The following is a 12,357-nucleotide window of genomic DNA, read 5'->3' as shown; positions in this document are numbered from 1 at the left end:
CCGAGCCTTCCGCCGGCGGAGGCCGTTACGGCCGCACCGGAAGGGGCCGGGCCTGGCCGGGACCGCTTTTTAAAGGAATACCAGCCGCTGCAACGTGTTTCTCTTCATAAACTTTATTAAGTCAATACGTTAAGCGGGCACACATCAAGTCCCTACGACGTGCTTCTTGTTATAATATTGTGTGCATTTTACTTTCATTTTACACCCCTTTATTTAAAGTGTTCATGTCCCAGGAAACTCAGATAGGAAAGCATCTTTCTGCTCTGAAAGGAAGTTCAAATTAGAGCTCCATGTGTCAAGGCCAAACCACGCAGCAATAACACACTGCCTTTCTTCTCTGAAAGATGCAGTCATCCCACTGCTGTGTGCAGTGTACTCCACCTGCATTCACAGTTAAGAGTTTCCTGACTTCAAATAATTTGTGTTAAAAAAGCTTGACCTGCACTTACCAGCCTTATGTGCATGTTCACATTTGCTAAGTGAAACAAGCTCATCTGTTCATATTTTGTATAACTATTTATTAAACAACTCATTTACTTTAAATTATATCTTCGTTGCACATAAGGGAGAGGGAGGAAAAGCACAAGTTAGAAACTAAAAAACCAAAGGGCTTCCAATACAGAGATTATTCCTTTCTGGCTCATACCAACAAGGTTTGAATACATTGTTGTATTTTACCTGTGAAAAGAACCCCATAATTTTGACCATGAGAAACACAGCAGCAATAGAATTTATCATGCATTCTAAATCCATCTTCATACAGCTGTGCAAGGGAAGAGCAGGATGTGAACACTTGCAGGGTTCTTCGCATCTGTGATCTTCTGAGTCAAGTTCAGAACTTCAGCAGAGGGGAATCCAAATTTTCTTTGTTTATATCAGGACTCAGAGTGATAAGAGGAGAGCTCAAATCAATCAACTGAAAGAAAAAAAATGATTATGTTTAGGTGTTGTACATAATTAGTAGTGATAATTTCAATTACTTTTTAAATCTCAGATTCCTGTTACTAACCAAAGGACAGATATAAGCACCACACAAGTGTTAAGGTTCAGAGTTTTAAAGATCTAGCTTACTCTTAAGACAAGCACAAACTTCCCACAAGGTGGATGTTCCCCAAGTTCATCTTTGAAGCCTTAAGGGCTTCTTATAGGTTTCACTGCTATGCACATTCAAGTGACAGTACAACCCAGGCACAGCAAAGCATTTCTGAACTGCTCTGAACATGCCCCTGAAGATTCCTGTGATCCCCTTCTGTGTTACTTTGAAGGGTCTGATATTAAATTGATCCCAAGTACAACTGATGTCAAAAACTACATTCTCATAGTTACCACCACTCATCTGAAAGCATCTCGAGGAGTCCACCTTCAAGCTGCTAGTGTACAAAAAGAAAAACACTTGCTCAGAAATGCTTGTCAGATTTAGACTGGGTTCCAACATACATTTTTCAGCTAAGGAGGGCTTTAGGAGAAGGGTTAAACAAGAGTCTCAGCATGCCTGCTCTGCAGAAGACAGCATTCACTTCCTGCTTCAGGAACAGTTTAAGGCCTGAAGCAATTTTTAAGGAAATTCTCATTCTCCAACCTCCTCCTGCTCACTCAGCTCCAGTTCAGTGCACATGGATGTGCAAACATTGTGCTCTCCTTAAAAGCACATTGCTATGTAGTACTGTGAACTGACTGAGCTGCTATTACAGCTCTTATGCTACCATGGAGCTGTCTGCAAACAGCTATATTGGCCACCTCACATTTTCCTGCTAGTATATATGCATCACTCCCTTCCCATCCCACCCCTAATACTTAAATATTACCTACCTTTATCTGCTCTGAGAACATAGGCTTCAGAGGAATAACCTTATTCACTTCAGGAGTATTGGAAAGGTCAATCAGAGGTCTGCTTCCACATTCCAAAGTTTGTGGGAGAGAGTTATCTGCTTCAATGTCTATCAGTAATACCTTAAAAAAAAAAAAAAAAACTTAAAAGGTTTTCCCCTCTGCTCTCCATGTTTTCTTCAAAATAATTTAAGCAATTAATTTTATCTTACATACAGGTCATGTTTTATTTACAGTTCGGGTCTTTCTCTTACAGGATTTTCTGCTTACAGCATTAAAAGCTTTTGTTCTGCCAATGGCTCTTACCACAAATAGAGAAAATACAACAAGACAAAGAAAAAGATCTTTGGAACATAAAATATTTTCACTTGTAAGTCAGATTTAGAAAAGTCTTAAATATTGACAGTTGTTAAACTACAAGAATTGTGCAATGTTATTTACCCAGTTTAAATACATAAGCAAGTCTGTAGAGCTCCAGATTTCAGTTACATTTTGTCCAGTTTAACTACTTTATACACGTACTAAGTAATTCCAGAACAGCATTTCACATCTGCCAGTAGATCAGCTAACGTGGGACAGAATTGATGCCATAACATTGAGTAATTCACCTGCAAGGTTTATTCTACACCTGGAATTCTGTAAATCTATAGCACTTGGGCAGGTTAAAGGTCTGAACTGCTAGTTCTGAAAGCTTTCTCCTTAATGCCTGTTGTGTGCCAGCTTTCAAAAGGAAGCCAATAGATCTACAGGAAAGAGGGGAAACAGCATTCAGTGGATTAACTGTGTGACAGTTAACTAACTTTTCTGCCACATGAGATTTGGGGTTTAATCCTTAAGCACTGTACACAGACTTGCTTTGCTGCTATGCAACTCAATTTCTCTAGAACAGTGCATGTTTTTCCCCCAAGAGGCCTCATGGTTGTGATAGGAATTGTCCTTGATAGTGCTTTCCTAACTGAATCTACAAGAATTTTGCAGCACTCACCTAGAAGTGAAACTTCAATATGAAATCTGCAAGTATACCATTCAGCTTCAATAGAGGAATTGTAGTAGGAACACAGAGCAGATGGTCATTGCTATAAACAGGCACTAGAGGGTGCCTGCATAGAGCTAACCTATTTTAACTACATGCACTGAATTGCTTTTTCTGCTCATATCTCAGCTTCAATTCATGTATTTTCATGTAGTTAGTTCTGTAGAAATATGGATTCTCTTATCTTACCTCTTTAGTTTGTCTCTCTTCAGCCAGCTGATTTTGTACTTCAGCCTCTTTTAATTTGTCTTCTACTATTTCTGTCACAGCTTTTTCTGGTGAGAAGTCAAGCATAAGAGGCAGCACAGGGGGAGGAGATGGATCATCTTCTGAAGATGATGACCGTGTCTCTTTTACCTGTTTAGAACTAGAAGAGCAATGAGTACTTTAATCAGCAGCAACAATTAAAGACAGGTAAGACAAAGACAGCCAAAGCGTTCCACAAAACCCAGTGCCCTAACTTCATTTTCTCCTTATTTTCCTTATCCTAAGTTTTGGACTTCATATGTTTCAGATCCAAAAGCACGCTGACTTCCTGAACAATGTGAAATACTTATGCTGTAATTTTTCACCTACATATGCAATGAAATGAGGTAATGGCTCTAAAGATTTCATCCTATGAAATGCCTATGTTGACACACACATTCTGCCTAAACTTCACACATGGTTTTTTTTGTTAAGGAACTGTAGTCTAATCTACATGATAAAGTTGTTTTAGAGGCAGTGAATTGCACTCAAATTATAATTGGTCAAAGAAAAGACGATTTAGGGAATTTAGGCTAATTAATAAATCAGAAGATATTCACTAGCTATGCATAGTTTGTACTTGACCCTCCAGCCCTGGAGGAAGCTTGTATATGCACCTGTGAGAAGATGCTGGACTGTGGCATGAAGGCAGCAACATTATCCTTGCAGAAATTAGATGGGTAGTTAGCAGTAGCAAGGGATTCTCTCCCTTGCACAAGACATTGTTTCAAATGAAAGATAAATCACTTCAAAATTCAATAGAGAAATCCTTGGCTTTTTGATGAGGCTTCAGAGTAATTTTACAAAAGCATTGGCAACCACAAGGAGCAAAACTGAATTTTATTTAACCAGCTACTGCTCATTAAAAGGCAACAGCAAATGAACACCAGCTACAACTATCTTCAACTGGAGTATGATACAAGTTTCAAGTTGCTCAATAGCTCAACTAATTCAAATAACTTCCTAGGAGGTTAGAGTTCTTTGATGTTGACTGATGTTAATGTTGACTGATCTTAAGGCTGACCGTATTTTACTAATTGCAAGACATACATCTACATCAAGGTCTATACTGTATCTAAGTGTTCTAGTGTTCTACTCTAAAGGTAGAGAAAAGATCCTTGAAAATTGGAAGTCATTAAATTTCATTTAGAAGCAGTTTAGCTACAACATTGATTTCACTTCTCCATTGCATTGGAGAGCAGGGGGTGTTCCTCCTTACCCAGCTGTGAGTGTCTTTCTGGTAGAGAAGCTGGAACTTTGGTGAACAGACTCAACACGTGGAGAAAATACTGTTCTTGGTGTGGTTTTAGGAGTTGCTGCTGGAAATCCTGAGATACGACGGACAGGTGTAGGTAAGGCAGACCGTCTCAAGCTGCCAGGAGTCATGGAGACAGGCCTCTCACAAGGAATCTGAAATATCCCATCTTCAGAAGCTTTCAGGGGTGTGCTGATTGCCATGGCACTAAGAAGAGGCACACAAACAAGCCAAAAGTTCTTAGAAAGTTCCATTCAAAGAATTCTACCAGACAATAGAAATCAGTTAACCTTTGATCAGTAACTGAAAGGTGATCATCAAGAAATCAATACCTATGGCAAAGTAGGGGTTTTACTTCAAAAAGAATTGTTATGAATAACTGTAGTTAAGCCATACAAAGGTGATCCTCCTCCTGAAGTGTTTTGGATGTAGATTTCCCCTCCCTTCCCCAAATCACTTCAGAAATTATTAACACAGCCTGACCTTGATGGTCTTAAGTGACTAGAGAAGCTTGCCTTTAAAGAACTTAGAGCTTTTGAAGACTGTTGCTATGACTACCCATGTTATATACAAAAAAGTACATTCCATTCAGTCCTACCTTCCAACTTTGCCACAAAATGTTAATCCAAGAGATGGTGTTGCTTTTGTTGCTGACTCATTTGGCGTCAAATCTAAAGAGAAATGCTTTGTTATTTGTTATCCACATCCATGTTTAATTTTCAGAACTACAGATACCTTTCAATTAGAGCACTTGTTCCTACCGAGCAGTGGATAGAAGTGTGATGAAAGAGCAAGCACTCAAAGAAACTTTTGATTTTATGAGCCAAATCAGAAGATCAGCTACGTAAAGCATATGCTTACCTCCAGCTTTCACTGGAACCTGAGTTTGACCTGCAGGAACTGACAGATGTCTAGCCCTGGGCTTTGGGCACAGGCTTCCTTTAGTTGTACTTCCATCTTTATTTTGTTGACATAGCTTCTGCAGACTGGGGAAAGACTTCAGCCTCTGAATTCCACTGCCTTCAGGTTGAGATGGCACTGTTAGTGCAGAAGCTGAAGATTTAGCCAAGCTTGCAGCACTAGATATTTTGGGAGTACTAGCTGATCTTGCTTGCTTGCTGGATCTTTCAGTATTGACAGCCTGCAGAGATGAAACTCTGGTTTGTCTGGCCAGAGATTGTCTGTTTGTACTAGATGAAGGTTTAGAGCCACTCACACCAGCTTTTGAAGTTGCATTTGATTTCCCTGAAATAGAAAGCTAAGTTTCATTTCTGAATCATTGTTTATTGCTAAGCTGGATTAATAAAAATAATTAACCTTGCATAAAACAGTGATCTACAGCACTTAAATTTAATAGCAAACAACTTAAGTTCGAGATGAAAACTTACTCCCTGAACACTCAAGCAATGATACCTGCTTTAGAAATTCTCCTTGCCAACTATCTGAATTATAAATTAGTACAATTAAGTAAAAGAATATTCTTCAAGGAATGCCAGAACAGCTTGCAATATAAGTTACATCTTCAGCATGTTTGCTCACCAGACTTGGGATTGTTTCCTGAAGTATTTTCCACTCCAGTGTTTGCTTAAGTTACATTGATTAACACCACAGGCTGAACTACACCATAAGGGCTTCTCTCAGTTGCCAGTTTTTACTTGTAGTCTGTACATTTATAGCACGAATCTTGACTTTTTATACTTCCTATCATATAAAAAATTATTAATAAGCCTTAACTTCTGATAGAAACCTTAGTATCAGCCCAGCAACAAAGTATACAATAAGAATTTGCTGTAGCTTGGAATCTTGCTGGATCTACAGGAACTGTGGTGTTTGTAACTACCACTGTTTTTAGGATACAGTAACTTCAAAAGAATGGAGAAAAAAGTAAGGGTCAAATTGATAGCCTTACTACAGTATAACTGAATAGAAAAATTAACTCTCCAGAGTTGGGCTTTTTTCCATCTTCCTGAAGAAAACTCATCCTGTTATTAGCTAAGAATTAAACAAATTCAGAATTTGGAAGTAGCCTTCACACCTTACTACTTCAGTTCATTTTGTTGTTTTGTGGGACTTTATCAATAGTTCAAATCTGATAAACATACAGCATTCAGGACCTTAAATGCTTGGCTATAACAGAAAACAGCATACAACAAAAACCGACTTGGTGAGGTTTTGCTTATTTTCTAGCTGTCAGATGCATCAGACTTGTAGGTATCAGGCTTACAGGAATCTAGTCAGTACAAGCAGTAGAAGTAATTTAATATTTATCTTCAATCCATAGGGATTTGTTTGGCTAGCCTACAAGATTTTATTCTGCATTCAAATTATTCTGTACTGATTGTATGTACTAGACGCCACTAAAACGTTCAGACCCATGGGACAAGAGTTGCTTATCTACTTTAAAACTGACTTGTTAGACAAACCTTTAGTTAGAGTACTTACCATTTTTTCCTATGGGAGAAATGGGTAAACTTGAGTTCAGATTTGAGCTCACACTGGAAACTGATGAAGTACTTTTCCTTGCGAGACCACTGGTAACACCAGGAAGCTTCAGATTTGTTTTTTTTAAACCAGGCTGAATCACAGAACATAGACAAAAGTAGTATTTAGTATGTTACTCTGCTAGGCTGCTGCGTGGTGTTACAGTCGTGTGATTGTTGGAGAAATTCCTTCCTTGGGTTACAACAGGTTAAAAAACAAGATCTCCTGGAAATAGTTCACTACATCTGGATATCATACAGAAGTGAAGTAAGAATTTTCTGAAGTAGGCTGTTATTTTTATTGCTGTCACAAACCTGAGTATAGACTTAAAACAATCTCCTTTATCTTATCTTCATATTAGGATTATATAGGACTCCTGAAGAAGTTATATCCTACATCAGAAACTTTGAGGGTGGATAGTGATAGGACAAGGGGGAACTGAGACAGGGGTGGTTTAGGTTAGATACTAGGAAGAAGTTTTTCCACACAGAGGGTGGTGAAGCACTGGAACAGACTGCCCAGGGAGGCTGTGGATGCCCCATCCCTGGAGGCATTTGAGGCCAGGCTGGATGTGGCTCTGGGCAGCCTGGTCTGGTGGTTGGTGACCCTGCACACAGCAGGGGGTTGGAACTGGATGAGCATTGTGGTCCTTTTCAACCCAGGCCATTCTGTGATTCTACAAAATTAAATAACAACACTGTGTCACTTTCCAGGACTGTGGGCTATGCAGTCATATGAGGGTGGACAGGTAGCTTCAGGTAAACCTGTTATCACCTGCTTAGTTGTTATATGCTACTGCCACCTTCCAAAGAGCAAGCTAGATGACAACCAATCCCCATGAGTGCAAACAAGCCAAACCAAACATCAGGTTCCACTGGCCTCTCAGTGTCCTGCATACCTCATGTCTTCTTCCTACACCACCTGCACCATTTTCAGGGAAACTTCAGCAGTACACTGTGAGCAAGCATAAAGCAGTACTGCAGCTGTGCAGGTACCTACAGCTTCAAAACAACTTAATGCATGTTCATGCGTGTTATGGCAGCTTTGTCCTATAGTATTTGTTTCTTACCTAGAATTACCACTCACTATCTGCAGTTAATACTTTAAAATGCCTATGCTTGTTATTCCAACATACTTCTAGCTTTTCTGAAGTATATTCATTGTGGTATTGACATAGAAAACCATTAAAGATAGCAATCACAGCACAGGGACTCCTTTTCCTCAAACCTATTAAACACAAAAATAGAGCTTTAAGTTAGAAAATAAACTATACTCAGTTTTTCTTCTTACAGAAAGAGAAGTAGTATTGTTGTCATGTTAAGAATGTTCATCATTACCTTATTTGGAGCAGGAAGGACTTTTTTGTCCTGCACTGAGGAACTGCCACTTAATGAAGACTCAAAAACATCTGAAGCAGCACTTGATTTATCTGAAATTAGATCTTCAGATGATCCCACGCTGGTCAAATCTCTTTTTGTAGAAATATTAGTCTGTTTCCCTGGTTTGGCCTGCAAATTTCAATGCAACATTTTAAAAGCTATTTTTCTGTATACCACTTTAAAGCTTTTGTTCATTTTGTTAAGAAACTGAGCCAGCACTCAATGAAAAAGTCTTTGAATCCAGTCACGCCCTTAGTCTCTAGGCCAATACAGTTTAAGTTGCCTTCTGAGTACATCTGCTAAGCATTAGAAAAGGCTTGAACACATAAGAGAAATCAACTGAAGGACAGTTCTACAACTGTAATCAGCACATTTCATATAACCATGTGCAGTAATAGTTGTACTTCACAACTATGAGGTCTCCATTTAATGCATACTTTTCTGCTTTATTCTAAACTTGCAAATGATGAGCCACTACAATAGCAGAGTACATCACCTGAAGTGCCTATTTAGACTGGTAGTAGAGTACAATTTAGCTGTGAAAGCATTAAGTCTGTAATTTTTCTTATAGCACCTGAAAAAAACCATGAAATTGTCCATTTTCTATCATCTATTCCATTATCTATCTATGTGAGGGGTCACACAGAGCAATATCCCACTTTCAGTAAGATCTGGACTACATAATGGAGTCTAAAATTATATGGTATAGAATAATAAAATTTCAAAGTCTAGAGACTGGATTTGTAAGCACAAAGGCCACTAACAAACAGCTGTTTCCTTGCAATTCCCTTTCACTATTTTCCTAGGTTTCTCTTTTCAGTTTATCTCGTTGCCAAATCTTAAACCTTACACTGCTGATCAGTGCTTCCCATGACTGGAGAAGGGTAGACTGAATGAGAACTCAACTAGGAAGGTCTTTCTGTCATACCACAATAGTTGTGCTTTTTCCCTGTAGCTCCTTCAACAAAAGTTAAAAGTACACAAAATCTTTTTTTGCACAAGTTGCACAGAAAAAAATCCACATCAAAACCAGTGTTTAAACAGCAGCCAGGAATGATGGCATTCCCAAAACCAGAACAGAATTACAAGTCTGCCAGCAGTTACTCTGCATTGTCACAATAAGTAAACCAGTTGGCTGCTATATTATATCTGCCCCACTTTTCTTTTTCTAGTGTGGGACTTTTCCTGCCTGAGCATTTTAAGAAGCAGAGAAACTTCAGAAGATTAAAGCTCACTTATAAAATCAGTACACAGATTAAACATTTCTGTAACAAAGATCAGGTTTAAGGAAAGCACTGTTACATAGAGGACATACCTTTTCTACAGTCAGCATACTGCTTTTCCCAAGAGTAGATGAAAGCTTTGGCATTAGCAGTTTGCCTGTTGCTTTCTTGGTTTTTTCCTTAGTTTTCTGTTCCTGTGTCAGAGGCGAACTGATGATTTCTGTAGGAGCTGCCTGAATTTTAACAGGGCTTTTGTCTGAAGGAATATGAAGAATGTGAGTCTTGTCACCTGACAGAAGTTTATCTGATTCCTTCTGAAAAGAAGGCAGCAGCATACAGGCAGGGCTATCTCCCACACAGTATGTCTCCCTCTTAACAGCCCGGGGACTTTGCTCTATATGATGGCTTTTCAGTATTTTCATTTTTGACTTCAAATCCTCCACAAATTGTTCAGAAGTCTCATTTCCATTTTCTTCTGACTGGCTTATTTTATTCTCTTCACTCTTTCCACTTTCTAACTGCAGTGCTAGCAAATGAGCTTCTTTGAAGATCTCCACAAATTTATCTCCTATAAGTGTGCTCCACGTGAGTTTGTCATCAGAAGCAGGCATCTTTCTTTCAGCACTTTTTGCTTCAATATTGACAGCAATACATTTTTCTTTGTGTCCCAGAGATCCAATAAAGACTTCATCTTCACTTCCACTATGAAGAAAAATAAGTCAGTCTGGAGCTTACTTCATCTGCATTTCAAAAGGTATATTTATTTACCTGTTTACATTAGCATACCTTGCTGGAGAAAGTGAAAGGTCAAAATCAAACTTTTCATCAGCCAGAAGAGGAAAGTCTGAAACTATAACAACTTCATTAGAACTTTGTCACAGTAGAGATTGGCAATAAAAATGACTATGTTACGTTCTCATAATTTGGTGAATCTGACAGCACATTTAGTTGTCAGGTTTGAATAACTGATTTCTTTGACCTTAAACATGCTTTGATTATTTTAAAGGCACAGCAGTATGATCAGAATTGTGACAGATGCCCAAATACCATGAAAGACCTAAACAGTAAATTCTAAACATCCTTAACAGAAACAACAGGAATCTGAGGTGGAAAATGATTATCAGCAGCTTCAAGACAGAAGTGAGAATATGTAAGCAAGAACTGGATGACAACACAGTTGTCCTATCAGTCATTTCCTTTCTAGTTGAGGCCAGTACAGGACATTAACACGAGGTTACAAGAAAAATGTTTCCCTTTTAACCAATTCACGCAGTAAGCATTAACTGAATCAGCAGCAGACAGATAAGAGAGGAGCTCAGAAGAGATACGTAGGGCAGGCTGACGACCTCACGTCACCACGTGCATTAACACCAGAGCTCCACAACGTCTCGAGGACACCCAAGCACGAGTCTGGTGACAGCGCCCCATGCAAGGAGAAGTACACAAAACAGGATACACAGCAGATTAAAGAGGTCCAGCAGTCCGAACGGCGCCCACTTCTAATGCGGGTTCCCCACACGCAGGGCTCCCCAGCACCTTCTCCACCTACCATCCATGTAAGCACTCGGTTTCTTCACCACACGCCCGGAGCGAGGCAATGCCATTTCTCTTCCCTCCTCCATAGCGTCTGGAAGCACAGTGATGCAGCAGGTTTTAAATACAGCAATTAGGAGAGAAGCCCCACGTAACGAAGGCGCTGAGGAGCGCCGCACCACTCGCCTCTGCGGAGCCGCCGAGCGCGAGGCAGCCCCCCGTTGCCGGCTGCGCGTTTGAAATCGCGCCCCGCTCACGTGACGCGTGACGCGCGCTCTCATTGGCAGGTTCGAACGATACTCCTTTTCCCGAGCACTGTGGGGTTTGTAGTCGGCCGGCGCCTCCCAACGGCCGCGCGCGGCCCTGTGGGAGCGAAACGTCACGCCGGGTGTGCTGGCGGGGGACCTTCGCTGGAGGAAATTGGGCGGGTTAAGTGTGCTGAGGCTGGCACTGACTTCTGTATCCATGCGGCCCAACCCTTGCCCCGGCACGGACCCCCGAAGCAGGGTGCCGGGGGCCACAGTCAGGCGGCTGCTGAAGGTCTCCGCTGAGGCGATCCACAGCCGCTGCACGGCGATGCCGGCGCTCAGCCATCTGCACGGCACAGAGAGCTGCCTGCTGTGCAGCTGGTGCCTCTGCGTTCCGCTGCGTGCCCGTGGCCTCCTAGCGTCTCCTAAGATATATTTGGGCTTACACTGTCTCAGAAATAAAGTCAAGTGGTGTATTCTTCTGGAAGTGTTTGAGTATGACTGATTGAATCACTGGATTGGAACTTAGCAGCTGAATAACAACAGGTAATCATGGCCTGCAGATTGTAAAGCAGACAAAAAGAAAAAGAAAGTTGTAATGTTCTTTCTATTTGTCTGCATAGTGTGGTATCTCTCCCACCGTTAAGCAGTATGTATATGCAACCTGAGTGCATAGCAAGCGTCCTACTGACTGGCTTACAGGCACAGTGCATGACAAGGACTGATGTGCTCTCCTCCATCCCTTCCCTCCTCAGCCCCCAGCACAGGTTCCTAAGGAGACTCTCCTGGCAGGTGGTGGTCAGTGAGGTAAGGAACTCTCAGGCTTTGTTGCTTGTAAAATGGGCCAATATTCAAGTGTTACTATCTTTCAGCTTCTGGCTTTTTCTCTCAGGATATTATAACTATTCCCTTTGGTATTTTCTTCATGGGTCCCTGAATTACTGTTGTTGATGTCACAATTCCAATTCTGTGCTTCTGTCTTTCTTCTCTTGCGCTGTGTTAACTTAGAGAATGTCTCACTAAGAGCTCAACAACAATTATTTCTTTCATGGAATCATGTACTGCGTGCAGTTCTGGGCTCCCCAGTACAAAAAAGACAGAGATCTCTTGGAAAGAGTCCAGCGGAGGGCCA

At 40.7% G+C, this 12,357-nt stretch overlaps 1 protein-coding gene across 1 annotated transcript; it reads right to left on the bottom strand.

The window, feature by feature from the left end:
* Nucleotides 1-97: 97 nt before the first annotated feature.
* GTSE1 (G2 and S-phase expressed 1) lies at nucleotides 98-11,183 on the bottom strand. The gene is made up of 11 exons (XM_042815860.1): nucleotides 10,994-11,183; nucleotides 10,231-10,294; nucleotides 9,537-10,146; nucleotides 8,180-8,350; nucleotides 6,804-6,936; nucleotides 5,223-5,606; nucleotides 4,960-5,032; nucleotides 4,326-4,568; nucleotides 3,050-3,227; nucleotides 1,810-1,950; nucleotides 98-916 (listed from the first exon to the last, which is right to left on the bottom strand). The coding sequence occupies exons 1-11, from the start codon at nucleotides 11,064-11,066 to the stop codon at nucleotides 833-835; spliced, it is 2,154 nt and encodes a 717-aa protein (XP_042671794.1). The 5' UTR covers nucleotides 11,067-11,183; the 3' UTR covers nucleotides 98-832.
* Nucleotides 11,184-12,357: the final 1,174 nt, after the last annotated feature.

Source organism: Centrocercus urophasianus, unplaced genomic scaffold, assembly GCF_019232065.1.
Source record: "Centrocercus urophasianus isolate 14NV4802_14NV808 unplaced genomic scaffold, USGS_Curo_1.0 seq_15, whole genome shotgun sequence".
NCBI classification, from domain to species: Eukaryota; Metazoa; Chordata; class Aves; order Galliformes; family Phasianidae; genus Centrocercus; species Centrocercus urophasianus.
Note: the sequence above shows the minus strand (reverse complement) of the source record. Positions and strands in the feature narration are given on the sequence as shown.